The 27,981-nt window shown below is 42.4% G+C and overlaps 1 protein-coding gene across 1 annotated transcript; it reads right to left on the bottom strand.

Annotated features, from left to right (window-relative positions):
- Positions 1–27,885, bottom strand: LOC110505434 (chloride intracellular channel protein 4). Its single transcript, XM_090220694.1, has 6 exons — positions 27,322–27,885; positions 7,286–7,395; positions 4,687–4,812; positions 4,434–4,540; positions 3,172–3,353; positions 1–1,830 (listed from the first exon to the last, which is right to left on the bottom strand). The coding sequence occupies exons 1-6, from the start codon at positions 27,388–27,390 to the stop codon at positions 1,666–1,668; spliced, it is 759 nt and encodes a 252-aa protein (XP_090076820.1). The 5' UTR covers positions 27,391–27,885; the 3' UTR covers positions 1–1,665.
- Positions 27,886–27,981: the final 96 nt, after the last annotated feature.

Here is a 27,981-nt window from a genome sequence, read left to right as displayed (position 1 = left end):
TGCCAATAATAGGTTTATTTCAATAATGTCAATATTGTTTTAAAAAAAAGCCATGACATAGCCTGGATCTTTTCTTCTGAAATTGACATACACATGTCGTAATTGCAGTGATTTTTGAAAACAGTCTGAGCAAGAGAAAACAAATAAGGCCAGAGGAGATGTCTTCTAGTACTAAAACCCAAGCAGGTAGAAAAGGCTTACACCCCTCCCCCCAATTCAAACCAACCAATGAATGTATACAATTTACACATTGAACTCTGAATAATCAAAACAAATATTTACAAATCCTTTTATCAAATTTGTATTACAACAAATGTCTGAAAGGATAGCAAAACCAGGGGAGAAAAACAAAACATATTTTTGCTTTATCCACACTAAAGCATTCTGAAACTATGACAGAATAAACTCACTACCTTTGAAAGCATTCTAAATAATGAGAAAATGAAATCCTAAATGACAGTCATAACATTACCGGTCTCCTCTCCCCGATGCCTATCCTCATAAATATCTTTAGTGTCACCTTTTCTGATGGCTGATTGGGGATCTTCTGTATGCGATAGGAGAACGATGGCGAGTGTGTGTTTTTGTTACTTCACTTGTTTAGATAACAGGAGTCATTCAATCCACAGTGAGACCCGAATAAAATGTCCCCTTTTCGGTGGCTGAAGTGTAATATAAAACTACCACTGCTGCCAGCACAACACAAGCTAAAGATTTCCCTTCGTACTGTACAGCAGAGAGCGAAAAAAACCATGTTCATTTTGGGCAAATTGAGCATTACTGCCAAGAGTGTCAGTGTCTATATGGAGCAGTGATATGAGGCAATGCAGTGATGAAGGACAGTTTGTATTCTCATACAAGTCTAAAAATGGTTGGTTTTGTTTGCTACATAGCATCTAATATTTCACGCATCTTAAGTTCCCTTGTTCTGAGCTGAAAACATCTAATCTAAGGACCTGGCACATCTGAGCCGACTGTGTCCACATACAAGGTTATGGAGTAAATGGTATCAGAGTGTGGACAACAGGTAGCCTTACCTGTATTATAGTTATACCAATTGACTCAAGCAACGCAACAATAAAATTAAGCATATCGCGCTGATATGTCAACTGTGGTTTGGCCTAGCGTCTAATGCAGTACATGTAGTAAAACCTGCCCTCATTTACTCTCTAGAGCCAAAAACACTGAAGCTTTCAACACTGTTTAAACCAAATCCTTAGCCAACACACAAAATCAGTCTTGTAATGGTTACTTTCATAGCAAGCATGTAATGCAAATCAATATTGAACAGACAACAGAAAACAACCGCTTGTGACCATATTCCCTTGTGGAAACAGAGGGTCAGCCGGAAGGCCACTTTATAGTGTGTGTGTATCGATGGCCCTCCAAAACTGATAAGCTCGGATACACACTAGCATGCATCCAATCTGGCAGGTAGCTCGACCAACTCGCCAGTCAGACGCCTCGAAACAATCATAACAAAAAGAAAACAAAAAAGGAATAACCAACGGACCTTTGAGATTCATGTACTCAAGAAATCTTCCCAAAAATAAAAAGGGAACGGAAGGAACAGATATTTATGCATTAGGTTTGCTTTAAATGAGCGAAGGAAAGGTAGTTCTGTCTCGTGTCTGAACCAGTCCCAGTGCTGGGGGGGGGGTAGCCCTATTTGACCAGCCTCTTGGCCACGTCTTGGTAGGCGATCTCAATCTCTTTGTCGCTGGGGCAGGTGTTGGTGAACTCCTCACGCGTATAGACATTCTGCAGGTACTGCCAGATGCCCGTCATGTCCTTGGGAATGTCAAAGCCTCTGTACTTCTTGGTCACCACCTGTGGATGGGAGGTGGACATTGATGAAGTGAGTTAGTCTCAGAACAAACATCTAGAGAACATGTCCCTCTACAGGCCAAGAGTGGTACAACATGACTTGGTCGCAGAATGGCATATGCTACCAAGATACATAAGATGTTTTGCAAACAGCAGCATTCCAGCATTGGGCTACCTTATCAGCAAAAGGTAGCTTTGATAAGTGATCACTATAATAGTCGGTCAGGCTCACTTGGGGAATAACGTCGCCGGAGGAGATGGCAGCCCTTTGACGGGCTCCTAACCGATTCTGTAAGTAAGCATTACACGGTAAGGTTTACACAGGCTGTATTCGGCGCATGTGACAAATAAAAATCGATTTGGGGTGACGATGTGGCAGTATGTATGACAGCAGTGCAGTTTCCCAAAGTCATGTCTTGCCCGTGGTTGCACGTGGTCTGCAGTTGTGAGGCCGGGTGGACGTACTGCCAAAATTCTCTAAAACGACATTGGAGGCAGCTTATCTAAGCAAAATTATCATACATTCTCTGGCAACAGCTCTCAGCGCTCTCTCACACACACTCCTGGGTCATTTGGTTATATATTCTACATCACTATGAACTTAAGATATTGGGCATACTACAATAATATTTAATGCAGGCGTGGTCATGATCCAACGAGGCCCTATTGAATTGTTTGGTGGCCATATTGGAAAAATACTTGTGTGTGATTAATGTGTGAATCCTGGGATGACCGTGTATCTACAAATCTTTTTATTTATTTTTTAAACTGTTTTAGCAGTGTGTGTGAAATGTGGTGCCTCTATCACCAAAGTTATAATACAAAAACATAGCTGCCCCACTACATGGAATTCTATGGCTAAGCTTCAATTATTCTCTCAGTGGCATAGTATGGGTGATTTTTAAATAGTTGCAGCTGTGGCTTTCAAAGTTGGTTATATTTCCAGAATCACTTGTCAAACAATGTATCAGGGTTTCCTTTTTAAAGCAATGTATACTGGTCATTCTAGAGGTCAAAGTTCTGTTGACCTGAACATTCAGAAAAATTGTTCTGATGAATAGTTGTGAATCAAAACTTTCCAATTACACATGGTTAAAAAGGGTACACGTAACCAACAACTTCAGTAATAGGGAAAAACAAATGGGAAGGAGGGAAGAAAGTGACAACCGGAGAAAGCTCCACTTCTCGCAACGACTACCAGACATTTTCCAACTCAAAGAACTCACTATGAGACATTGTAACCCCAAGTGAGCCCAAAGGCCCAAATTTGGGGGTCTGGCTCATGGACTACATGGACTCTGCTAATGTGTGTAGAATATCCTGTTTTGATACCCTCAGTCTCACCTTGACGATGTGCAGCTTGGGCAGGAGGTTGCAGTCAGCCAGTGTCATCTCGTCACCGTCCAGGAACTTGCGAGTGGAGATTTTGATGTCCTCGATGCTGTTGTGGTCGATCTCATCAGGCAGTGGGGAACGCAGGTACTCATCCAGCTTCTGCAGGGTCTTCAACAGCCCACGCTCCAGACCTACAGCACAAAAAGGAACATTCATCATCTCTCATTACACTATCGCAACAACTGTCAACTGCATTATAGCATTCACAAACCAGCCTACCTGCATTGTGTTGAATATTCTGGACCCCTTCCCAAACAGACACTACAGGAAACCCACAGCAGAGGGCAGCATTTCATAGCAAGATGGCAGAACTAGAGCTGCCGATAAGTACTTTCACAGACATTCCTCACTGACAGTTTTTAGCATTTTCTTCGAGACGCCAAATAAGGCATGGTCCACTCAGCCAACATAGATAGCAGGGGTTGGACTCTGGTTTATTGAGCAAATTCTACTGATTTCATTTGATTGTAGAGTATGTAGCCAGTTGGAGAGAGTGTGACGAGGCATGCGTTTTACATGTTAAAGTCTTATAAACAGGGCATGCTTATCATTCAGATAGGACTGTCAGCAGTGGTGTTGACATAGCCCAGAAGGAATTCAAAGCCAACCATCACGATGGGTCAATATTACAGCAGGGTGGAGAATAGAAACCATACCATCCAAGATACAGTATCAGTTCATGTCATAAAACAGCTGACCCCAGATTAACATAGCATACAGACAGAGAAACATTAGCCAATTGGACCGAGGCAAAGCTACAGTATACAGTCAGTCACCTGTTGTCGTGTCCAAATCATGTCTTCCCATGGTCACAACACAATATGATAGGGAAGAGAGGTGCTTTGAGCTCACGTCCATCTCTCTCGGTTGTTTTTACCAGGCTGTTTGGATGGTTTTTTTTTTTTTAAAGAGAGCCCAGCCAGGTGACATGGGGGACAGGGGAAGGAATGGGCCTGGGGACAGAGAGGCCACCCCAGAGAACAAAAGCCCTGTGTTCCCATGTCAGACCCCCACTCTCACCCAGCCACCAATCACCTCAGGCTACCACTGTCGCTTAGCAACCACAGAACTCTTCCTGCACCACCAGTGTAACTCCATTTCTAAGTATTGCTTCTTCACTGACTTCTGAGTAGTAACCTGGAACTAAAATGTGTGTGTGTTATAGATATATACACATACATCTATCTATCGTGTAGGGATGGAAAGCTCACCCTCGTTGGCATCTGGTTTGGAGTTCTTGATGAAGGCTGAGAACTTGGCAAAGATGTCCATCCCAGCTGTGTTGGACTCAGGGTGTCTGGTGCCAAGCTTGGTGAACCTACACACACAAAACCGATGATCCACCTGGTTAGATCTGACAATCAGAGTGTATACTGTATCGTAGGTATCTACTCGTGGAGGCAGTCTGATGTGAAGTGCCTGGTGGGTGTGAAATGCTGTTGCCAACCAGACCAGACGACTCACTTGGGTGGGCTGAGGACATCCTCTAGGAACTCCTCGATCTTGTTGACGTCGGTTTTGACCTCCCCATTGAAGGTGATGAAAGGAGGGTGTGTGCCTGGGGCCAGGTTCTGGAGGTCTGCAGGCTTCCTAGGGAGCAGAGAAGAGAGGGGATTTAGTGGGCATGTCACAACGCACTGGTAAATATTCCAATCAACCAAATGATTATCTTATACTGTGTTAAGAGATAGCCTGGCAGGTAGGAGCGTTGGGTCAGTAACCAAAAGATTGCTCGGATCGAATCCTAGAGGTAAAAATCGGTCATTCTGCCCCTGAGCAAGGCAATTAACCCACTGTTCCCCAGGGGCCAATGACGTGGATGTCGATTAAGGCAGCTGATTCAGAGGTGTTGGGTTAAATGTGGTAGACACATTTCAGTTGAATGCATACAGTTGTACAACTGACAAGGTATCCCCCTTTCCCTCTCCTTGATGTTGTTGAAATGTCTGTCTTGTTTGTACAGATGACTTCACTGCAAAAACCAAGTTTCCCCTAGGGATAATAAAGTTCTATACTCACTGAGCCATCACAGATTACTCACTATTCTATCATTTTATATCCCTATAATCCATCTAGTCTATCTACTCTTTTAAATCATCAACAATCATTAAAATGTTATTCTGTGTCTCCCAGGGCCCAGTTCTATTGCAGATCAGTGGAGGGGGCTGTGGCCAATAGACAGGACACAAATCCCTGTCCCATGCTAGACGGTTCCAGACCACTCTGGCCTTCCACAGTCCTCCCCCTCACACACCCTGGGTTGGACTTTATTTTCAACAGGGTCATGTATGCGCATGTCCATGTGCATTCTTCTGTCCACAGTGATTTTTTTTGTTTGTTCCAGATGTCTCTGGGAGGTGAGATGAAGAACACACAGAACATAATGAGTGAGTGATGAATGACCAATCAACAGCACGGAGCACCGAGTCATGTTCCATAATCAGCCACAAAAAAAAGACAATTACAAAGTAAATTGTAACATTTTTTTTGTGTCTGCTAGTTAGTTATCAGGGTTTGTCATGCCAGAGCAAAATTTACAAAAAAAAAGTGAGGCGCAAATGAACTTTGATGCAGAGAACAGCCAACCACTAATCTAGCCATAGAGACCGCGTCACATGCAGGCCAATGGTATGTGCAGAGAACAGCGGTTACGGTCTCCCTACAAGGGGAGCTGTGAAACAGACTCTTAAGACCAACTAGTCACAGGGGCACCAAAACAGGAAGTGACCTCAATCCTTTGGCATGAGCACAGGAAGCACCCTCACCCCATGGCAACATTAAGGAACAGTGGGAGGGGGTAAGTGTACTCTCACAAAGATAACTAAAATGTTACTCAAATTCAGCCAAAGGGGCTTTTTGAACAGTTTTCCAAAGCAAGGTCATAACATTAAAGGTTAGAAAATGTACCGTCCTCGAGTTCCATACAACAGGATGAAATACATTTGTGCAGTACTTTGCCTCGTTCTGTTGACTGGAGCGTGAACACACTACTTAAAAAAAGGTAAAAGCAGTATGGTGGTCAGAACTGAACAAAGACATGTTTGACAAAAGAGGGGAAAACAGACACTTAAGTGGGCGGACATCCTCCACTGCCTTTTACAAGACCTCTGGAAGCTCGTCTCGTCGTACACACCCTCACACAGTTATAGATACATATGCAAATACATTCACAGATAGCCAAAGACAACTTCCCTGTGCTTCCAAATGTAAAAAGAGAGAAGGTTGCTCTGTGTACTACCCAGTCTTGTTTTGTTTCCAACTCTAGATTACCCACAGGTCCAACCCTGGCAGAGGTAGCAGTGTTTGAGATTTCTCAGGAGAAGAGATGCTAAGCGATGCATACGTATCTGCATGGCTGAGCTATACCCTCTACAACACTTCATCAGAGCCTCCTGTATACTATACTGTCAGTCAATGATTTAAAAAGGCCCATGGAAATCAAGTCCATTACTATATCTGAAAATAATCACACATACTGTATTGCAATAGCCCTGGCCTGGAAAGAGGAAAAACAAATCAGGAAGTGTTCAGATGATGCATTGAGGAATATAATGGTTGGGCAAGGAGTTGCCAGGCAGCCTTCTACAGAACATGGACAATAACTTTTACTGCACTTTCAGCCAAGACTAAATCGACTTCAAATGACTTTGGGAGGGGAAGCCGGTCCTTTTAGATTCTGCTTTGATTTTAGAGTAAGAAAAATACAATTTACCCCCAAATCTAGGGAGGAAGTGAGCACAACCTCAAACAGCGTCTCTCGAATGCAGCTTGTTTATTTTCCAGATTTCTCCAGGTTAGGAAAGGTCATGGGAAAAACAAATAAGCCGTAAGGGTGGTGAAAATGTTTGAGGTGGGGTTGGATCAGAGTGTTAGTGGAGAGCCCAGAAAAGCTCTGAGAGACAGAGACAGCGAGAGAGAGAGAGAGAACATTCCCCTGTCTCTCCAGGAGCAGAGGAAGTGTAGAAGGCTGACCTCTTCTGGGGGAAATGAGCTAGCTAGCGTGATGTGGTGGTGGAGTGAGCGAGAAGGCTAGTGTAACGTGGTGGTGTGCATTCTCCCTCACCTCTTCAGGTCCACTGTGGTGACGTTGAAGACCACTCCCTTTAGCCACAGGATCATGAAGAGTCTCTGTGAGAACGGACAGTTTCCGATGCTCTCGCCATCACTTCCCGCCTGAGAGAGATCGGGAAGAAGATCAGATTACATCAGCATTATTTACAGATAATGGATGACATTGTGTTTGTATGATAGGCTCCTGTAAAACCAAATAAAATGCACCAGGCTTAATTGATTAGAGAAGTGGTTCTCAAACTTGACCCACAACCCCCCCCCCCCCAAAAAGAGTGGTTCAAACCTCACAATCACCGCACAAGCAAACAATCTCTGCGCAAATGTAGCCTGTCATTATAGCTAACGGTGATGCATTTTCAAAAAGCAAGAGAAAGACTGTTTTACACCTGCATTTTGAGCTGAATGTAATTCATGTTTGCGGCCAATATCAACTAGGGATATCATGTCATTTCTCTGGAGTCTAGAGCAGGATCGGACAGAAAGCATGGTCCGTCTGTGGCCTTTCTTCCTCACAAATAATACAGTGACCAGAATGTTAAGTCTTCATCCCTTAATTAAGGCAGTGTGATGTTACAAACACATGTGAATTATGAAAATGATCAATGAAAAAAGTGGCAGGTACCCCATTGTTCTGGTAAAGATGCATCTGTAGCAGACTGATACGAGTGCTTTCTGGTCACTAATCTGGATAACAGTCAAGATGCGGTTCTGAACCACAGATGTTTTTTTTACATGAATTTGGTGCAGTACCGTAGTTCAATGCTATTAGCCAGATCGAATAGGCAAAGGTATGAATATAAAATACAAACACACACTGAGTGTACAAAACATTATGAACACCTGCTCTATCCATGAAAGACTGACCAGGTGAAAGCTATGATCCCTTATTGGTCACCTGTTAAATCCACTTCAAAATCAGTGTAGATGAAGTGGAGGAGACGGCTTAAAAATCCTTATTTAACCTTTGAGACAATTGAGACATGGATTGTGCATGTGTGTCATTCAGAGGGTGAATGGGCAAGACAAAAGATTTAAGTACCTTTGAAAGGGGTATGGTAGTAGGTGCCAGGCGTAACGGTTGGTGTACACCAAAAACTACCACGCTGTTTGATTTTTCACTAATAGTTTCCAGAGTTCATGCCCCAATTTAGGCTGTTCTGAGGGCAAAAACAGGGTGCAACTCAATAAGGTGTTCCTAATGTTTCGTATGCTCAGTGTATGAAGCCGATTAAAATGCTAATGTTTCATATGCTCAGTGTATGAAGCCTAATAAAATACTAATGTTTCGTATGCTCAGTGTATGAAGCCTATTAAAATACTAATGTTTCGTATGCTCAGTGTATGAAGCCTAATAAAATACTAATGTTTCATATGCTCAGTGTATGAAGCCTAATAAAATACTAATGTTTCGTATGCTCAGTGTATGAAGCCTAATAAAATACTAATGTTTCATATGCTCAGTGTATGAAGCCTAATAAAATACTAATGTTTCATATGCTCAGTGTATGAAGCCTAATAAAATACTAATGTTTCATATGCTCAGTGTATGAAGCCGATTAAAATGCTAATGTTTCATATGCTCAGTGTATGAAGCCTAATAAAATACTAATGTTTCATATGCTCAGTGTATGAAGCCTAATAAAATACTAATGTTTCATATGCTCAGTGTATGAAGCTGATTAAAATACTAATGTTTCGTATGCTCAGTGTATGAAGCCTATTAAAATGCTAATGTTTCATATGCTCAGTGTATGAAGCCTAATAAAATGCTAATGTTTCATATGCTCAGTGTATGAAGCCGATTAAAATACTAATGTTTCATATGCTCAGTGTATGAAGCCTAATAAAATACTAATGTTTCATATGCTCAGTGTATGAAGCCTAATAAAATACTAATGTTTCATATGCTCAGTGTATGAAGCCTATTAAAATGCTAATGTTTCATATGCTCAGTGTATGAAGCCTAATAAAATACTAATGTTTCATATGCTCAGTGTATGAAGCCTAATAAAATGCTAATGTTTCATATGCTCAGTGTATGAAGCCTAATAAAATACTAATGTTTCGTATGCTCAGGACCCCCAGTTTGATAACCACTGGAATATAGTTAGAGAATCAAACCTGGCTGACAGATCTAAATGAGTCTTGTAAGCTGATCCCAATAAAGTCAAGGTTGAGCCTTAAAATGCAGAAGGGTCTTGGAACGCTGATATTATCAGACCTCGATTGTACAATTTCCAATGACCAGCGGTGTTTTACTACACTGACCCAGCACAGGCCTATTTAGAGCAGAAATGTATTCTACCACACAGTTGAGACTAGCTCCCTGACACCCAGAGAGCAGGCTGACCTTTGTCTCAAACACTTTAGCACACTTCCACAGCAGCCTCCATTCTTCCACACTGGCAGTCAGCCAAGTGGAACACAAACCCCAGATGTGACTAAGACGGAGCAGGACAGCGCTCTTGCGTTTCATTAGAACATGTACTTGAGTGGGAGGGGAAGGAGGATATGTCTGACAGTGCTTAAATCAACCTGCTTGTCCTTCACATATTTTGAGTTGTAAAACAACATTTAGTTCTTAGAAGAACTGTTATCAGACCATCTCTGGGGGAGGGGAACAAGGAACTGCCCACTAGTAGAGATCCACCACCACCCAGTGGATTTTCCCTTCCTCAAATAGATCTGTTACTTTTACCTCCACTGTATGACAAACTACTACTGTGCATTGGAATAATGTACACACAGACCTCCAGTCCAAACAGTAAAAAGGAGGCAGTGATGAGAACATACTAAACACTCCACTGGCAGACAGTGTCCTATAAAACACACCAGAGATATCTCCAACTACCACTGCTAGCAAACACTCCCCCTCACCCACTTCCCCCTCCTCAAGGGGTTCCATATCAATAGGGCTCTTCAGTACAGGCAAGTGCCAGTATCCAGTGAGTGAGTGGGGTAATAGATGTGGGAGAGAAGAAGAGACTGGATCCCAACGAAGGAGTTTAATGCAACTAGCCTCTCCTCATGTAATATGTTACACGTGTACAGTAATTACTAAATTAGGAAATTGGTCAAGACTTTATTTGAATAGTCCATCTGTAGACGCTCTACAAACTATCAGAGTAACATTTTAACTAACCGTAACCTTTATCCTAACCCCAAACGTAACACTTAACCTAACCCTTATTCTAAACTGTAACCTTAGCAAGCAGTTGCTTATCAACAGATTGTCTATCCAAGTGTAACTGGAAAGTGAAATTAAAATATTCATGAGTAAAGACCTTGTGTAAGCAAACATAGTATAGCTAGAAAGGTTTTTAGCCTTTGATTTCACTCTAGTAAATAGAGTATTTTCAGTTAATGCCAGCTCATTCCGAGTTTGTGCTTGGATTTCTGGCATTGACAGCGATACCATACGACTCACATCATCTTGCTACTCTCACTATTGATCGCGCTACAACTGTATTTTCTGACATCAGTCCAACTTCATGATGTTTTTTCCTCTTAAGCGGATCAACTCAAGCAGTCTTCCACATGGTCCAAATCTTCCCCCTTCCCAGATTTACACAACTGGTTATGGAGTGCTCCATACAGACAGAGGAAGGCCATTCTCAGAGCCAGTTCATTCTGAAGAATGCCCAGTATTCATCCATTCAGAAGGGCAGGGACGAAAGGAATTTCTTCCCTCTCCAACTGTAACAAGTCTTCACTAAACTGAATGGTTGCACATTCCCTCTTGGATCCGTGTACTTTTCAGCCACTTTGTATCTGTCGATATCCTCTCGCCTATCCATCCTCTTCATATTTCTCTCTTGTGCCCGCTCTCCCTCTGACCAGCGCAGAGGGTATCTCGAGGAAAACTCCTCTCAGATTCAGCCCCATTCCAACATCAAAGACACGCATACACTAATTAAAATAGCATACCACAGACTTGAGTTATGGACTAACGGACCTGTGCCAAGATCGGGCTTTCTGGAACATGAATAAAATCATATTACTTCTCATGGATCTAACGTCCCCCTCCACCACTAGAAATATGTCCCCCCAATTTATTTATTTTTTTAAACATGTAGCCAAAAATCTAAAAAATATTTTTCTTTTAGTTTTTTTTTTGGGGCCTAAAGTTATGCTATGAATGAACAGGGGACTTTCCAGACTGTTCCAGGCAGTGTGTCCAGCTAGCAGCGCCCTGCTGATTCGCTCCCTCTTTGCTGTGGAGGTCCGGTGTGTTCTCTGATCTGCCTGCTGCTAGAGGCTGGAGTTGCTGTTCTGTTCTTCAATATCTCAAAAAAGGTTGAATTCGATCACAGCCTTTGTTCAATGTCCCCTCCTTCTGATTCCATTACTGTCCTGTGTATGAAAGGTTTGCTATCAAATCGTCGTATTACTCAGAGAGATGAGTTCTTGTTGGTTAATGTGTCAGGGGTAGGGAATGACAGTATGACATGGTGACTGTTCCCATGACGATGGAGGACAGACTCACATGACAAGCAGCCCATAATAAAGAGGTGATTATCATGTCAGAAGTTTCCATGTGAAGGGCATCTCTGAGAATAAAATTCTAAGTAGACATAAGACATGGATTTCAGCCATGTTCAGAATACAGTGTATTTTCCCCCCTCATCAATCTACACACAATACTCCATAATGACAAAGAAAACAGGTTTAGAAATGTTTGCTAATTTATAAAAAATTAAACAAATATTACACTCACATATGTATTCAGACCCTTTACTCAGTACTTTGTTGAAGCACCTTTGGCAGCTATGACAGCATCAGGTTTGATTGGGTATGCCGCTGCAAGCTTGGCACACCTGTATTTGGGGAGTTTCTCCCATTCTTCTCTGCAGATCCTCTCAAGCTCTGTCAGATTGGATGGGGAGCGTTGCTGCACAGCTATTTTCATGTCTCTCCAGAGATGTTCAAGTTCGGGCTCTGGCTGGGCAATTCAAGGACATTGAGACTTGTCCCGAACCCACTCCTGTGTTGTCTTGGCTATGTACTTGGGGGTTGTTGTTCTGTTGTATGGGTGAACCTCTGCCCCCAGTCTGAGGTCCTGAGCCCTCTGGAGCAGGTTATCAATAATCTCTCTGTACTTTGCTCCGTTCATCGTCCCCTTGAGCCTGACTAGTCTCCCAGTCCCTGCCGCTGAAAAGCATCCCCACAGCATGAGGCTACCACCACCATGCTTCACCGTAGGGATGGCGCCAGGTTTCCTCCCGATGTGACACTTGGCATTCAGGCCAAAGAGTTCAATCTTGGTTTCATCAGACCAGAGAATCTTGTTTCTTAGGGGTTTAGAGTCTTTAGGTGCCTTTTGGCAAACTCCAAGCGGGTTGTCATGTGCCTTTTACTGAGGGGCTTTGGTCTGTCCACTACCATAAAGGCCTGATTGGTGGAATGCTGCAGAAATGGTTGTCCTTCTGGAAGGTTCTCCCACAGAGGAAATCTGGAGCTCTGTCAGAGTGACCATCGGGTTCTTGGTCACCTTCTTACATTTAAGACTGATGGAGGCCACGGTGTTCTTGGAGACCTTCAATGCTGCAGGCATTTTTTGGTACCCTTCCCCAGATTTGTGCCTCAACACAATCCTGTCTCATGGGCTTTACAATTGCTTTGACCTCGTGGCTTGGTTTTTCCTCTGACTGTGGGACCTAATATAGACAGGTGTCCAATCCAAATCATGCCCAATCAATTGAATTTACCACAGGTGGACTCCAATCAAGTTGTACAAACATCAAGGATGATCAACGGAAACACGATGCACCTGAGCTCAATTTCCAGTCTAATAGCAAAGGGTCTGAATACTTATGTAAATAGGTATCTGTTTAAACATTTTAATACATGTCGAAAAACCTTTTTTCGCTTTGTCATTATGGGGTATTGTGTGTTGATTGCTGAGGAAATGTTGATTTAATTTTAGAATACGGCTGTGACGTAACAAAATGTGGAAAAAGCAAGGGGTCTGAATACTTTCCAAATGCACTGTATGAATGGAGTGAGCAGCAGCTTTAGGGGTGAGCTCAAGCAAAGCCAGTGCTCAGATAGTAGAACAGATGAGAAACTGGGGCTGGCTATCAGTCAGAACATGACAGGGATCTTCTCCACTGGAGGCTGCAGACTGCTAAAGAAGACATCAAAAACAGGCCTTGTCTGATCTTCCAGGTACACATCAGAGCTGCAGAGAGCCAAGCCCTAGTCTGCTACTGCCACAGACTCCCTGCAGCCCTGCCTTCTCTGAGATGGAGGTTGGGAGGGAGAGAGAAATGGTAGAGAATGAGGGAAGACAGAAATAGACTGGTGGAATTAGCATAAATCTAGTTAAGGAGAAAGGGAGACAAAAATAATAGATAGACCCTTTTCACCCACTCTAGGGGAAAAACAAGCAGAGCACAAGCCAACTAAGCATTAATGGCGGGCTGCTTGGTGCTCTCCTCATACCCCGCGCTCCCCATCCTGGGCCCCTCACTAGGGGCAGGGGGCAGAAACTAGTCCGGAAATGAGGATGCTTGTAGCATTGCATTTCTGCTGTACGTCCCCTCTGACACAGCTGTATCTTCAACACACAAAGAAACCCTCTTAAGACACATACGAAGAAGCTGATTTACAGCGAAGTCGTGTAGATATTCACAAAGCCACAGAAAAAAGGACATTCAAAAAAGGAAAAAAGACATTCAAATCCATAAGATTACTTATTATTTACAAAAATATATTTATGAGCTACAAACTTTAAAAATACAAGCCATCAGATTTTGGGGTATTTGACAGACAGTAGCTGTGACACTAGTCGTGTCTGTTAACTGTCATAACTAAATCATGGCTTAGTTCCGTCTCTTTGAGTGGTGTAACAGGCCCTCCAACACTGTTCTCTCTCTCAAGTGTCCATTGCTTTGAGCAGTGTCCCAGAACTGTTGCATTCAGCATTGTGAATAGAGATCTCCTTTTGAGGAATACCCAGCAGAAACTGTTTGTGGACGGTTCTGTGCGTGTTACTGGATAAAAAAAAAGACCAATAAAATTTCATGAGGTAAGAAATTATTTTGGGCCAGCACCTAATTTGGTCATGAGATCACACTGATGTACGTTTATTTTCATTTTCAGTTGTTCAGCAGTGCTCATAATTTCACATTTTATATGTGGTAAGAAAACTGCAATCCCACAGTACTTACTGAAAAATATTACTTAACAAGTCGGCCATCATTCACTACATGACTTAGCCTTGCACTATTCATTTATCTTATTAATTTGCAGGTTAAAATTAGTCAGGAGATGTTGATGATTGCATCATATTCCAAATAAATTGTGCCAATGTTCCTATTTTACTTACATCAAGCAATACATGTTACTAGAACACTAGGCTTCTGATATAGAAGTACAGAGAAAACCAGATTTTTAATGGAACCTTTACTTAACTAGGCAAGTCAGTTAAGAACAAATTCTTGTTTACAATGACGGCCTACCGGGGAACAGTGGGTTAACTGCCTTGTTCAGGGGCAGAACGACAGATTTTTACTTTGTCAACTCGGGGATTTGATCCAGCAACCTTTCGGTTACTGGCCCAACGCTCTAACCACTAGGCTACCTGATTCAACACAGAGACAGAGTTTTCCGTCCAGTGGAGAGGATGACTCATGCCGAAGTCACTGAAGGTCCAGGGAGGCCCATTGGAGCACATTGGGACCGCAGTCATCCCCCTCCCTCACCCATCTACAGGAGACAAGCACAGCCACGTTACCAGTGTTGCGTTGACCTCAGATCATGATATCACGTTCACCCTCATGGAGCTACTTCTATAATGACCATCTTGAAGCACGTCAAGCCTGATGACACTGTAGGTTTTAAGCGTCAAGATGTTGTAATAGATTGGCTACTCAGCATTTTAACTGGCATTTAAAAAAAAAATAAAATGGGTATTCTTCCTCATGTCCCATAACATTTTATGGCTAAGAATAATCCCAGCAATAGAATCATGAGCTGTACCACTGCCTCCCTCGCTCACAAACACACTTTAGGGAATGTATAAAATACCAGTTTTCATTAGTGCCTTTAATAAAGATCTAACCTTTTTAAAAAGTCCTCATCATTGAGGCCAAAACTCTCCACCAGAGTGGTGGCTGATCAACGCTTCAGACCAGGACTGGTAACACATCTATTGTTTTTCTTTTGGAGAGTTCTGCCCTGGCTGATCCAGGCCTAATTTTAGTAACATGACGGTCATGTCCTCCCCTCCACTCACAGTTAACATTCTAAATTGGGTGGGCTCGAGTTCAGGCCACACTTTTACCGAATAAGGAGCTTGGTGGGGGTCAGCCAACAAGTGTTCCGCTGCCCTCCTCTCGCCCCGTGACACAGGCGGAATGTCCTCCGGGAAGGGTCACGTTATGTTACGCCTCCCCTAGGCTGGACAAGCATGCAAACTGGGTGTGGCTGGGCTGGGATGACTGGGGCAGCTGGGACTGACTGGGCTGGGATGGCTAGAGTTGGGCTGGGCTGCCTAGAGTTGGGCTGGGCTGGGCTGGCTAGAGTTGGGCTGGGATGGCTAGAGTTGGGCTGGGCTGGCTGATGTAAGGCTGTTACTTTGAAGGGAAGGGACTGATGCTGACTTGGCTAGGGCTAGGTTTGTGGTCAGAAGGATGATGGTGGTGGAGTCCGGCCCTACAGGAAAGGAAATGCATCACACCCTGGTGTGGCTCTGACTCATGTGGACGACATGGAGTGGAAACCTAACGTCTCCCAGACAGACAGGCCGACAGAGGTAGAGGACTTTAAACTTGCAACATGAAAGTTTCTTTGGGACACTAACCAAGGGGTGGAGAGGGATAAGATTTAGCTCACGTCGAGTCATCAACAACGTGACCCATTACTCTCTCCAGGTTAAGAATTATAACATAGAAAATATAAAGTCAGGTGTGAATTTGAGTGAAACATGATTCAGGTAAAGTTGGAAGCAAATATGACAGAAGGGAGAAAGACAGGCAGGTGTGTGCAGGAGAAGTAAAGATAAAACAATTCCTGCTGATCTGTGTGGCGGTTGTTTAAAGAGTGTGTGTTCCAACACAAACTCCGCCCTGGCCGGCTCAATCTGAGAGGCAACTTTAACACTAAATGTAGTGATTCCCTCAAAAGACTACTGAAGTCCAGACCATTCTGAACAACCCCTTGGCTCCAGTATTGTGCTTTAGGTGTTAGTTCACATGGCAGCAAAGCCTGCACCATCACCATAAACCAACACCAGCCTCATTTGACATTTGAACTACACTAGGCATGGCTCGCTATCGCTCATTTTACCAGTGTAAAGCAGGATGTCAAACATAAGCAGATGGAATTGAATTGGGTTACACTGCCTGCCCTCAGGGTAGATTCCTTACATCTGAGGTCCAGCACTCAGGCACCCTGTTAGCCAAGTTGATGTAACAGATCTAAATATGTCAGGAGCAATGCCCATCTGTAAACTTGATTAAAACTGATCTTTAAAAAGTTGTATTTCTGTCCAAATTGATGCCTGCCCTATCCCAACACATCCTGAACCCCTCTATGTTCCTCCTTTCTCCATTTTCTCACTGCCCATCCATCCTTCTACCTCATTCCTTGTCATTCAAGTAAGCATAATTTCATGACATTGGTCTACAGGAGAAATACCTCATTAACAGAGGGCTTCCTTAGGAGCAGAAGGATTAAAACGTCAACTTCCTAACAGGCACCAAGCCTTTCCTCTGAACAGAATGGCATGAGCACACAGCATGCTTTTCATTCACCAAGAGAGTTAAGTGTCCAGAATATTTAAACAAACGTGACTGTTGAAACTCAACAATATAGAAATAAAATATTCATCTGGTACGACACAGAGTGTATTAAACATTAAGAATACCTGCTCTTTCCATGACATGACCAGGTGAATCAAGGTGAAAGCTATTATCCCTTATTAAAATAAATCAACTTTAAAATCAGTGTAGATGAAGGGGAGGAGACAGTTTAAAGAAGGATTTTTAAGCCTTGAGACATGAATTGTGTATCATTCAGAGGGTGAATGGGCAAGACAAAAGTTAAGTGCCTTTGAGCCGGGTATGGTAGGTGCGCCAGGCGCACCTGTATGATTCGAGACCTGCAACACTGCTGGGTTTTTCACGTGCAACAGTTTCAAGAATGGTCCACCACCACCCAGAGGACATCCAACGAACTTGACAACTGTGGGAAGCATTGGAGTCAACATGGGGAAGCATCCCTATGGACCTTGTAGAGTTCATGCACCGACAAATTGAGTCTGTTCGAAGGGAAAAAGGGGATGCAACTCAATATTAGGAAGGTGTTGCTAATGTTTTGTACACTCCGTGTATACGATCAGGTCTCTTGAAACATCACTAATATAGTGCATTATAACAAGTGGCAACCTGTCATTCAGGTGTTTCAGCCTAGATCAATGCTTTCTGTGGTGGTGGGGCAGCCAGCGGAAAACACGTAGTGTAGGTGTTGGTAATGTTCTCTAGTTGCACCATGATTATCTCTGTGTTCGTACGTCACCGCCAAGTCTAAGGGTAGACCTTGAAAATCCAAGCCCCATTGTGTGCTGCCATAGAGTTACATTAGAAGTGCCCATCCAAGAAGGCTCAAGGTCATTGGCCACAGATAAAATGACGTTTAGATCTACCTTAGTTTTGATTGGACTGTCAATATCATACTTTAAAAATCTTAGCTAGCAGTCATGAATCAAGTCGACAATCTATTGGCAAATCCTTTTTAATCCTTGTCATATCAAGAGAAATTATGAAGAGAAATTATAAATAAAACGTATTGGTGCCAATTGGCCAAACATTACACAACAAGCTGGAAATTCAACAATGAGTGGTTTGAGTGGAATCAGTGACAAAGGCTAACTGCAAGCATTGCAAAGCAATCACTAGCCTGCTATTCAGTGAAGTGGCTGTGTGGTCCCAAATCTGGGATTAAGTGTCTCTTTTCCAAGTTTAAAAATAATAAATATTCATGCTGTCAATTAAGCATGATTTGTGCCGTGCTGAAAACTGAAACTTGGCATTGGGAAATCAGACTTCAGACTGAATTCCGGAATGTTTTGAACGGTCATTCAACTCGGAATTGTAAGTCGGGAACTCGGGCCTCTTTCTAGAGCTACGACCTGAAGGTCAATGAAGTCATCATGATTGGACCTTGTTTTTTTCCCAGAGTTTCCAGTTGTCTTGAAAGCACCATAAATCCAGAGAATGACAGACTTTGATGACAAAACTTGCCCACGAAGGACCACCGTGCCACCTTCCTGTTCAAGTGAGCACAACAAGGGGAGTCCAAAAATGTAATGTATGCTGCTGCATAAATGATGTAATATGCCTGGGAGATATGTATACTGTAGCCAAGAAAGTATTACTAAGTGTATATTGTGTAGTAAGTTGTTAGTAGCCCATGTGCATCACCCTAATAATTTGGTCTATTTACCCCTCATTTCACCTACTGTTCTGACTTGGTTGTTTTAGAAAAATGTAATCGTTGAATTTTGTAAAAGCTTTCATTGTCTGCTTATATGCCCCCTACGGTTCTGACTTGGTGTACAGGGAGAACACTAAGAACGAGCCATGTTCTGAATTCTGCCGCTGTACATTTCAAAAGTGCTGAACAAATAGTTATATTGACTATGTCCATCCTAGCGCGCTCATTGATGTCTTAATAGAAATGACGGATGGCCTCTTATCCACTCGTCCTCCCCTTATGCAATAGTTTGTACGTCTCAATTGTCAGTAGAAACCACATTTGTTTAAGCAAGTCAGCCATATCAGCTATGTTTTTTAAAAAAGGCAGTAAATGAGGCTGAATGAACTGTAGCAGTGGTAAGGTGTTGGGATTGCTGTTGGGACAGCTTTATGTAGGCCCTAACAGTTTGTCACTGTTATAGTGCAATTAAAAAGTATTGTTTAGAGTTGTGGCTTTGCTGGCAAGCATCCCACTTTTTATTTTTTTTTACCTCACCAAGATGTACATGTTTTAAATAAATACATTTAAATAAATTTTAAAAGATTGACACTGATTAGAACTAGGATTAGAACTAGGGAAAAGGGGGATACCTAGTCAGTTGTACAAGTGAATGCCTTCAACTCTAATGTGTCTTGCGCATTTAACCTAATCCCTCTGAATCATAGGGCTGACCCCAATTAGCGAACTGGTCGATTGTTAAGCTGTTGGGTCGACCAATATTATTTTTTAGTCAAGCAATAACAAATAAAATAAATACACACACACACACACACACACACACACACACACACACACACACACACACACACAGTGCATTCGGGAAGTATTCAGACCCCTTGACTTTTTCCACATTGTTACATTACAGCCTTATTCTAAAATTGATTAAACATTTTTTCCTCTTCATAAATCTACACACAGTAATGACAGAGAAAAAGTTATTTTTGACAAGTTACAACAAAATATATATCTCCACACATGCAGAGATCATCCGTTAATCTACTCTGCTTCTCAAAGACAGTGGTTGAAACAACAAAACACACATTTGGACTCAGACCAAAAGGACTGATTTCTACCAGTCTAATGTCCATTTCTTGTTGTTTCTTGGCCCAAACAAGTTTCTTCTTATTATTGGTGTCCTTTAGTAGTGGTTTCTTTGCAGCAATTCAACCATTAAGGCTTGATTTCACACAGTCTCCTCTGACCAGTTGTTGAAATGTCTGTCACTTGATCTCCGTGAATCATTTATCTTGCCTGCAATTTCTGAGGCTGGTAACTAATGAACTTATCCTCTGCCGCAGAGGTAACTCTTCCGTCCTCCTTTCCCGTGGCGGTCCTCATGAAAGCCAGTGTCATAGCGCTTGATGGTTTTTGCGACTGCACTTGAAGAAACTTTTGAAGTTCTTGACATTTTCCACATTGACTGACCATCATGTCTTAAAGTAACGGACTGTCATTTCTCTTTGCTTATTTGAGCTGTTCATGCCATAATATAGACTTGGTCTTTAACCAAATAGGGCTATCTTCTGTATACCACCCCCACCTTGTCACAACAACTGATTGGCACAAACACATTAAAAAATAAATTCCACAAATTAACTTTTAAGAAGGCACCTGTTAATTGAAATGCATTCCAGGTGACTCATGAAGCTGGTTGAGAGAATGCCAAGAGTGGCTATTTGAATATAAAATATATTTTGATTTATTTAACACTTTTTGGTTACTAGATGATTCCATGTGTTATTTCATAGTTTTGATGTCTTCACTATTATTCTACAATGTAGACAATAGTAAAAATAAAGAAAAACCCTGGAATGAGTAGGTGTTCTAAAACCTTTGACCGGTAGTGTAGTTGTGCCCATTTGGGGATCTGATAGTATTTCTGATTGGCTTAACGCACAACCACTATTGACCTGTGGAGCTTCTCAAAGTAAATGCCATCTTCTCTTCAAACAGAAAGCAAAGCCAGTTTTTACATTCATTGAGAACTACAAAAGTCTCTCAATGCATTTGAAAAATGTTCAAGCGCTCTCCCTTTCGAAAACCACTCAGCGTGAAAGTGGAAAATGTCATGGACTAAAATAGGTTCCAGTACTCATTTTGGGTGCTGCTACTGTTATATATTTTAGGTGCAGGGCAATAATTTTGAGCCAATATTCTATAAGAGGAACAGGAGCTCAAGCACTAGAAAATGAGGTGCTGGTACTCAGCTCCGGTGAGCTCCTGCCCAAGTCAAGTGCTGCGTCGTATCCCTTGCGCGAATAGCTTACAGCTGTGTCTATCCCAAGCTCACTGGCATGGGAAACTGAGGGCCCAGAATTTGTTATACAATGTTGCAAGTTTGCTAGGCAAGGTTGGGCTGGACCAAGAAGTTGATACAATGTAGACAGGCCATGTGCAGCCAATGTGACTTATAGAATATACATATACACACACACTTTTTTAAATCATTTTTTAAAATTAAAATCAGGATGTTTTCTACCTGCAGGCTGCAATGTTTTTATTTGTTTGCTTTATGTAGGCTATTTTTACATAGTTGGCAATAGAAGTTACTTTTTAGGTATCTATTTTTATTAACCACATGACAATGATTGAGATATGAAGACATTCTTATAATTGTGCATCTGAAAACCTTGATTGACACGCAGATCGGTAGAAATGGTAAGATAAATGGTCGTTCCACATGAGAAAGTTAAAGTTAAGGTTAATGTTTTTCCTCTTCTGGTTATCTAGATGGCGCCCTCAATGCATTTTTCTTATTTCATCAAACCATAAGCTCAATGCATATAGTTGATTTTATTATTTATTTTAAACATGGGGAGTGTCCATACGGAAAAAAAGTACACATTCATATTTTCAAAAGAACAGACAACTTTCGGTCGACAAAGAGTTTTTTTTTTTGGGGGGGGGGGGGGGGACAGCCCTAATTATAATACCCCCCTCATCTTGTGTTACATTGCTGTGTCCATTTGGCCGAGGCTTAGTCCTAACAGGTTTTAATGGTGAAGCATTCTCACCGCTACAGTACTGCACAACAGACCAGTTACAGACCATTAATCTTTGTCCCCCAACTCATGATGCTGACTGCAGCATTACAGTGCTTGGCGAGAATAAACTGCTATATTGATTTTACTATAAAAAAATAAAATGTAAAACGGGCTACTCAATTGCCTTTGTGCCACTCTGGGGAGAAAGAATGTGTTATACTCAAAGTAATTATGCAAACAAGTGGCAAATGGAGATTGACATGTAGAATGCTACCAGCTGAAGTCAAGTTGACACGGGTATATACTTGTGACACAAGTTAAAGTTACTGCAGGGACACAAACAACTTATTGATGGTTAACCCAGAGCGTGTAAACTGTGGATCTTGCATTTTTAGACAATTACAACAGAAAGGCATGACTAAGCAGAGGCAAAAGAGGACAGAGTTGCCAAGACATCAAGAAAAAGTCAACTAAACATATCCTGTTTTTGCCCGTGTACAAGCTGTTCCTAATAATTCTCATACCAAACTATTATTATCCTATGATGGCATATCTCACATGACATGGAGTCACACAGCCATACAGTACAGGGAGGGAAGTGTAGGACGTGAGCAGCTCTTTTCGTGATGTCTCTTTGGCCTGAGACTGAGGGAGAAGTGTGTTGACCTTTAGGATTTTGTCCTGGGTGGACATCCCTGGAAGGGGTTCTTTAAAAACCTGTGACTGGTACATAATTGGTCTCTGTCGCCATAGTTTCCATGTGATTCTCTCAGAGTAACACAAAAATACAGACGGACCCCCTTCCAGCCACGGGACATAAGAATGGATTACTTTCAATGTCTATTTGCACTGCATTCATCCATGGATAGAATCCATGGATTCTATGCCTTCCTCATTGGTGGGAGGTGTGCCTTCATCCCAGCCTTGGCACATTTGCTGGCAGAGCAACAGCATACAAACTAAAGATGAAAGCATGTCCTTTCGGAGTTATCTGTACTGCTTCCTGTTCCATACAGTAATTTAGCATGATATTGGGGTGCTGGGTCATTGTGCATTAGTGTGCCTATCGATGAGCGATGCCCTAAGTCTTATGGTAATGTGGGTCATCAAGGAAAGATCAGCACTGGACAGGAAGTGTGGTAGAGGGTCAAACCAAAGTGATTATTGCATATAATGAACAGTGCAGTCTCCTAAAATGAACTTCATAATCACCTAGTCATTACTCTAGCACCATCTGTCACAGCGTTCAAAGAAAACCTTTACAGTCTACAATGCCTTCACCCGGAACGTTTAGCTAGTGGGTGATTCCTCACAAAACCAGACCATGATTTTGGCATATCATAAGTTCTAGAGTGGGATCTCTGCTAGTTTGAGTTATGTTCCAATTTGTAAGCATTTCCAACAGAGTGAATGTGAAAATGGATTCAAAATGATCACTGCTGATAATTTACAATATGTGCAATAATGCAAGTAAAAAGAAGGCTGTGAATGGTTAAATTGCATAGTATGCCAATTTCTCTGTACACAATGGTCCATAACTTGAAAACTAGCAGAGATGACACATTGGAATGTTGACATACACCCACAGAGCAGGGATGGGCAACTTGTGGCCCATGCCCCCATTTTGTAGGCCCGCCATCTGGGTTTCAACTTACTGTTGACAGTTATAATAGAACACACAAAGTGCAATTTCAAAATGTAGTTGTGTATCAGCAGTTTCTCTTGTTATGTCAGTCACTAACCACATTTCCATCAGGTTATGTGAGTAAAGTCATACCGGGGGGGGGGGGGGGGGGGGGGGGGGGAACAAACAGTTGTGATGGAAACAGGAAGTTTTGGTACAATTTTATAAACGCCAATGGATAATTTGTTTGTTCGACATGGGATTTTTTGTGTCTGTAAAAATAAGTATGCGAGAAATGGCAGCGGAAACACAATTAAGCGCAAATACTGATATAACCATCATATTGAAGTAAACTTAGAGTCACACAATATTACTGTATGGTGTGCGGTCCTCCCACTGCGACTCCGAAAACCATGCAGTTTATTGGGCTACAGATTGAATAAATTATGAACTTCACAGGGTGGTGAAAGTGCACAGCGATGAGCTTGATGCTATTTTCCAATATAAATATCGACAGTCTTATTCTGGTGACATGATGAGCGATGTTTGACTGCCGTTTGACAAACAATCTCTCTTTTATCCATAATAATCTCATCATGTAGACTAGCCTAACCGCACAGTATCTATGAGCTGTTGGCTAGAGCGTATATCGCAAATGTGCCTGCCAGAGTAAGCACATTTGCGATACAACGTAACAGTTTGTGACAAAACTATTGGTAGAGTTGAAAGCTGTCGCCAATTGGAAGGAAACCTAGCTACTGACAGTCACTCAATTAGCCATGTCAGCTAACAATTTTGATAGTTAAATTAATCTAGCCAGTTATCATGGCCGAATACTTCGATTTTGTTAGTCACTCTCACTCAGATATATTAACAATGCATAAATCATGGCAAATGGTGTAGAATTGCAGGAAACTAGCTTTAAAACTGCAAATAATTATCTCCACCCCACGGCAAAATGGATAGAAATAGAGCACCCCTGATAAATAAATATCATATAAAACTGTATTGCTTCTATGAGCGGACAAAAATGATCCTCTTTACTGATGGATTTTCAAATTGTAGACTGGCACCAGCCAGGCTACAGTCGCAGGGGCACAAGGGTTCTACAACTCACCTTTACAATCAAAACTGTTTCCATAGAAACCTTGTAAGACAACAGTACACACTGCAGCAGGGAGATTTAAAGCGGGCAATAACCTCATATCATCATCACAATCTAGGTGGGTCAGCTAGTTTCAAAAGGCACTAAAGTCTCTCCCCTCAGACGCTATCAGGATGATGAATGGGGATCAGGAGCCACTACGCCAGTCCATGCAGAGAGCACACAGTGAGCCTTATCAGCTGTTCCCAGTAGCCACCGTTTGTGTGGTGCCTATGGCAACGTGCACGCCTGCCTCATTGCCTAAGACGTCTGCCAGTGTTAAAAGCAGCAGAGCGGGAACAATGATGGACATCCTGGAGCATCAATAATGGGTGAGTTACATGTCTGCCTCTACACAGAGCAATAGATAGGATGTAGGGAGAGAACGTGGCACCTATCAACGCCTCCCTTGCTGTGTGCACACGCTGACAGAAACAAACACGGACAATGGGAGACGATCTTGTGTACACAAGCACTACAGAGAGAGCACACATAGCACAAGAGAGGGTTGGGCTGGGAAGCGATTGTAGCAACATATAAAGTCACCTGGGATGATGTACCTGCTCCTGTATGCAGCGAGGGATGGCTGACTGAGGTAGGTAGCTATCACCTCCCTGTTAGTGGTGCGCAGGTTGACTCATAACACGCAGTACCCCAAGGTTATGTCCTTGAAGCGGGCTGGCTTAGGGTCAATCACCAAATGCTTTTGGGAAAGGGCAGATAAAGTTCATGTCTATCCACTGAGGCAAAAAGATCCACTGGCAAAAAGGACAATGTCAAAGTTCAATTCAATAAGAGAAAAGCTGCAAAATTAAGAGAGTTGAAAATAAAGAGATTATACAAATTCAACAGTCACGAGACAGGGACTTCAAATGGGCCTATGGCACATCAAGGGAACTGTAGCCTGACGCAGAACAGAGCCACGTGTATCTAGATCACACTGTCAACATCATAACCAGAGACGATCATAATCGCCAGTGAAATACTGCTCAGAGGGGGGCAGTGAGTTTACATCACCAATAAAGCTTGGTTTCAAGATCAAGGCCTCGTAAGTTTTTTTCCTAATTTAATTCAGGCCCCCAAACCCTCACCCCACTGGGGTTCCACCACCTCACCCCGTTTTCCCTCTCCTACTCTGCCAAACAGGCAGAAGAAAATAAAAAGCTTTCCGGATTACAAACAGGATTGATGGGAGTCAATAGGTGTCTCAAAATGCATACTACTGTGCTCCAAGCACCCAAATTGGAGCATGGGATAGTCTGAATCAAAGTATGTGAGACGGGGCACAGAGGACACTTATCAAATGTTACTCCATTTGTACATATTTTGAAGCATGCATCGATGCAAGCTTCAACAGAAAGTATACAAAGAAATATGACGCAACCATGTAAAATGGGGAGATGCAGTGTGAGGTAATACAGTAGGGGGAGTGTGAGTGCTTCTCAATTATATATGTTTAATGCGTTCTCCACACCCTTGTCCTAACAAGCTAGCTAACAAGCTGGCTCCTGAGTGGCGCAGCAGTCTAAGGCACTGCATCTCAGTGCTAGAGGCGTCACTACAGACCTTGGTTCGATCCCGGGCTGTATCACAACAGGCGGCAATCGGGAGTACCATAGGGTGGTGCACAATTGGCCCAGCGTCTTCTGACATCAGCGCCTGTGATGTCCCAAACTTTCTAGTGCATAATATACCTTTTTCAATTGAGTAACTTAACAATACTGAAATGCAAGGTCAAAGAGCTACCTATAGCTTCCTTACAGACACCATCACTACAACAAGCTGTATTTCTTCATCCCCAATACATGCCAACTAAAGGGGGGGAATCCTCATGAATAGGGAGAAAAAAGGAAACATTTAAGTGTGGAAGCCAAATACTTCTGAGTCTTTTCTGTGAAATTTCCAAGATATTGGAGTCACCAATTTCTTATAAACTTCAGGGGAAAGCCTGTTTCATTGCAGTTATTTGCACCACACCCCATTATCAACCTAAACAGGACAAAAGGCCAGTAATTGTAAATATATTCCAACTCTCTCCAATTGACAAATATCAAAAGTGTTTCATCCATATCCCATCTCCTTCCAAACCTTACAGATACCCCCTTTTTGACAGGCTGGAAATATTGTATTTCAATAGGGCGGCTACATTGTTTCGACCAGCGTGCGACCACCCGGTGGCGGTGCTACACTATCGTTTCGATAGAGTATGCTACAATGTCGCGCAGGTTAATAAACTATCGTTAATCTTAGCATGTATAATTCACGCTTAGTTTTACATAAAATCGAGGCACACTTAAAAAGTAGGATGGATGCTTTGTCTCCTTCTCCTCAAGATGATGGGAAGAGCACAGAGCCGCGGTATCCGCCCTAAGTCTGACAAACTCACATGGCCACACTTTGGGAGGGTCTCAAACTAACCTATGCTCGAATTGTTAAAAATCGTAAAACGTTTGGGAAAACTGATCACCTACGCAATTTTAAGGACTAGTTGACTTCTGTATGCGCAGTACTTCAAGAAACTGTTTTTGAAAGCAAATGTCAACAATATAATACAACCAAATGGTACATCAATAACGACAGCACACGTATTCACTGTCCTATGCACCCCAAGAAAGAAAAGTAGCTTATAGTCTTACTTTATACCGGTATCCCCCCAAAGAAATCTGCCCGACTAAATGCATTTGTTAATGTAGGCCTAATATCTACGTTAAATTTTTATTTAGACAAATACAGTCAAGAACAAACTTTTCCCAATGCGACAGACAGCCTGCTGGAGAATCTATTCTGTAACGTACCTTCACAAAGAGCTCGATAACGGGCTCGTTATCCGCCTTGATTCCGTTCTGGGGTACAGACAAAGACATTGTGAACTAAACTTTATAAACTTTTCCAACGAAATCGACACCAAACGGGTATCTTCAGCCTAATCGCTCTTCTTTGCCACCCCCTTTCCACGGAGTATTCGGATAACCGATTTTCCTAGGCTGGTGGCTCGCTGCAATTCTCACACAAGAGTGGTGGGAGGAGAAAGTCAAGCACAAAGATGGCAAGAGCTGTGTGCTATTGGTGCAGCCCGTCCACAAAACTAGATGTTGTAGAACAGCTCCCTTTGACTCTTCGGTATCTCTACAGGATTTCCGTGCACAACAAATTATTGTCGTTTATCAAACTGTTGCATGCAACATAATCATTGATAAATCAGAGGCACACTATATTCCTGCCCTCGTGAATGACCGTTACAACCCCGCATGGAAAACGCCCTCCAGTCACCTTTTATGGTAACAAAAACGCCCTCATTTACTGTATGATTTGTAGATGTTGGTACTGGGCCATGACCGTTTCTAAGAGAGCACAATGGCAAAATGTTTTAATTTTCTGTAGAGGTGTGGGCAGAATGTATAAAACCTTTTCAGTGACTTAACAAAAGTGCATGTATACAGCCAGTTCCAAACGCT

The sequence above is a fragment of the Oncorhynchus mykiss genome, chromosome 25 (genome assembly GCF_057628025.1).
Source record: "Oncorhynchus mykiss isolate SJ-2025 chromosome 25, ASM5762802v1, whole genome shotgun sequence".
In the NCBI taxonomy this organism is placed as follows: domain Eukaryota; kingdom Metazoa; phylum Chordata; class Actinopteri; order Salmoniformes; family Salmonidae; genus Oncorhynchus; species Oncorhynchus mykiss.
This window is presented reverse-complemented; position numbering and strand designations above follow the sequence as displayed.

Bases quoted from the DNA above. Each gene is read 5' to 3' on its own strand.
- LOC110505434 (XM_090220694.1), bottom strand. From the start codon at position 27,390: ATGTCTTTGTCTGTACCCCAGAACGGAATCAAGGCGGATAACGAGCCC. The intron at 4,541-4,686 runs GTGAGTCGTCTG...TTGTGTGTGTAG, and splicing joins GATGTCCTCAGCCCACCCAA to GTTCACCAAGCTTGGCACCA. The intron at 1,831-3,171 runs GTGAGACTGAGG...TCCCATCCACAG, and splicing joins CCAAGCTGCACATCGTCAAG to GTGGTGACCAAGAAGTACAG.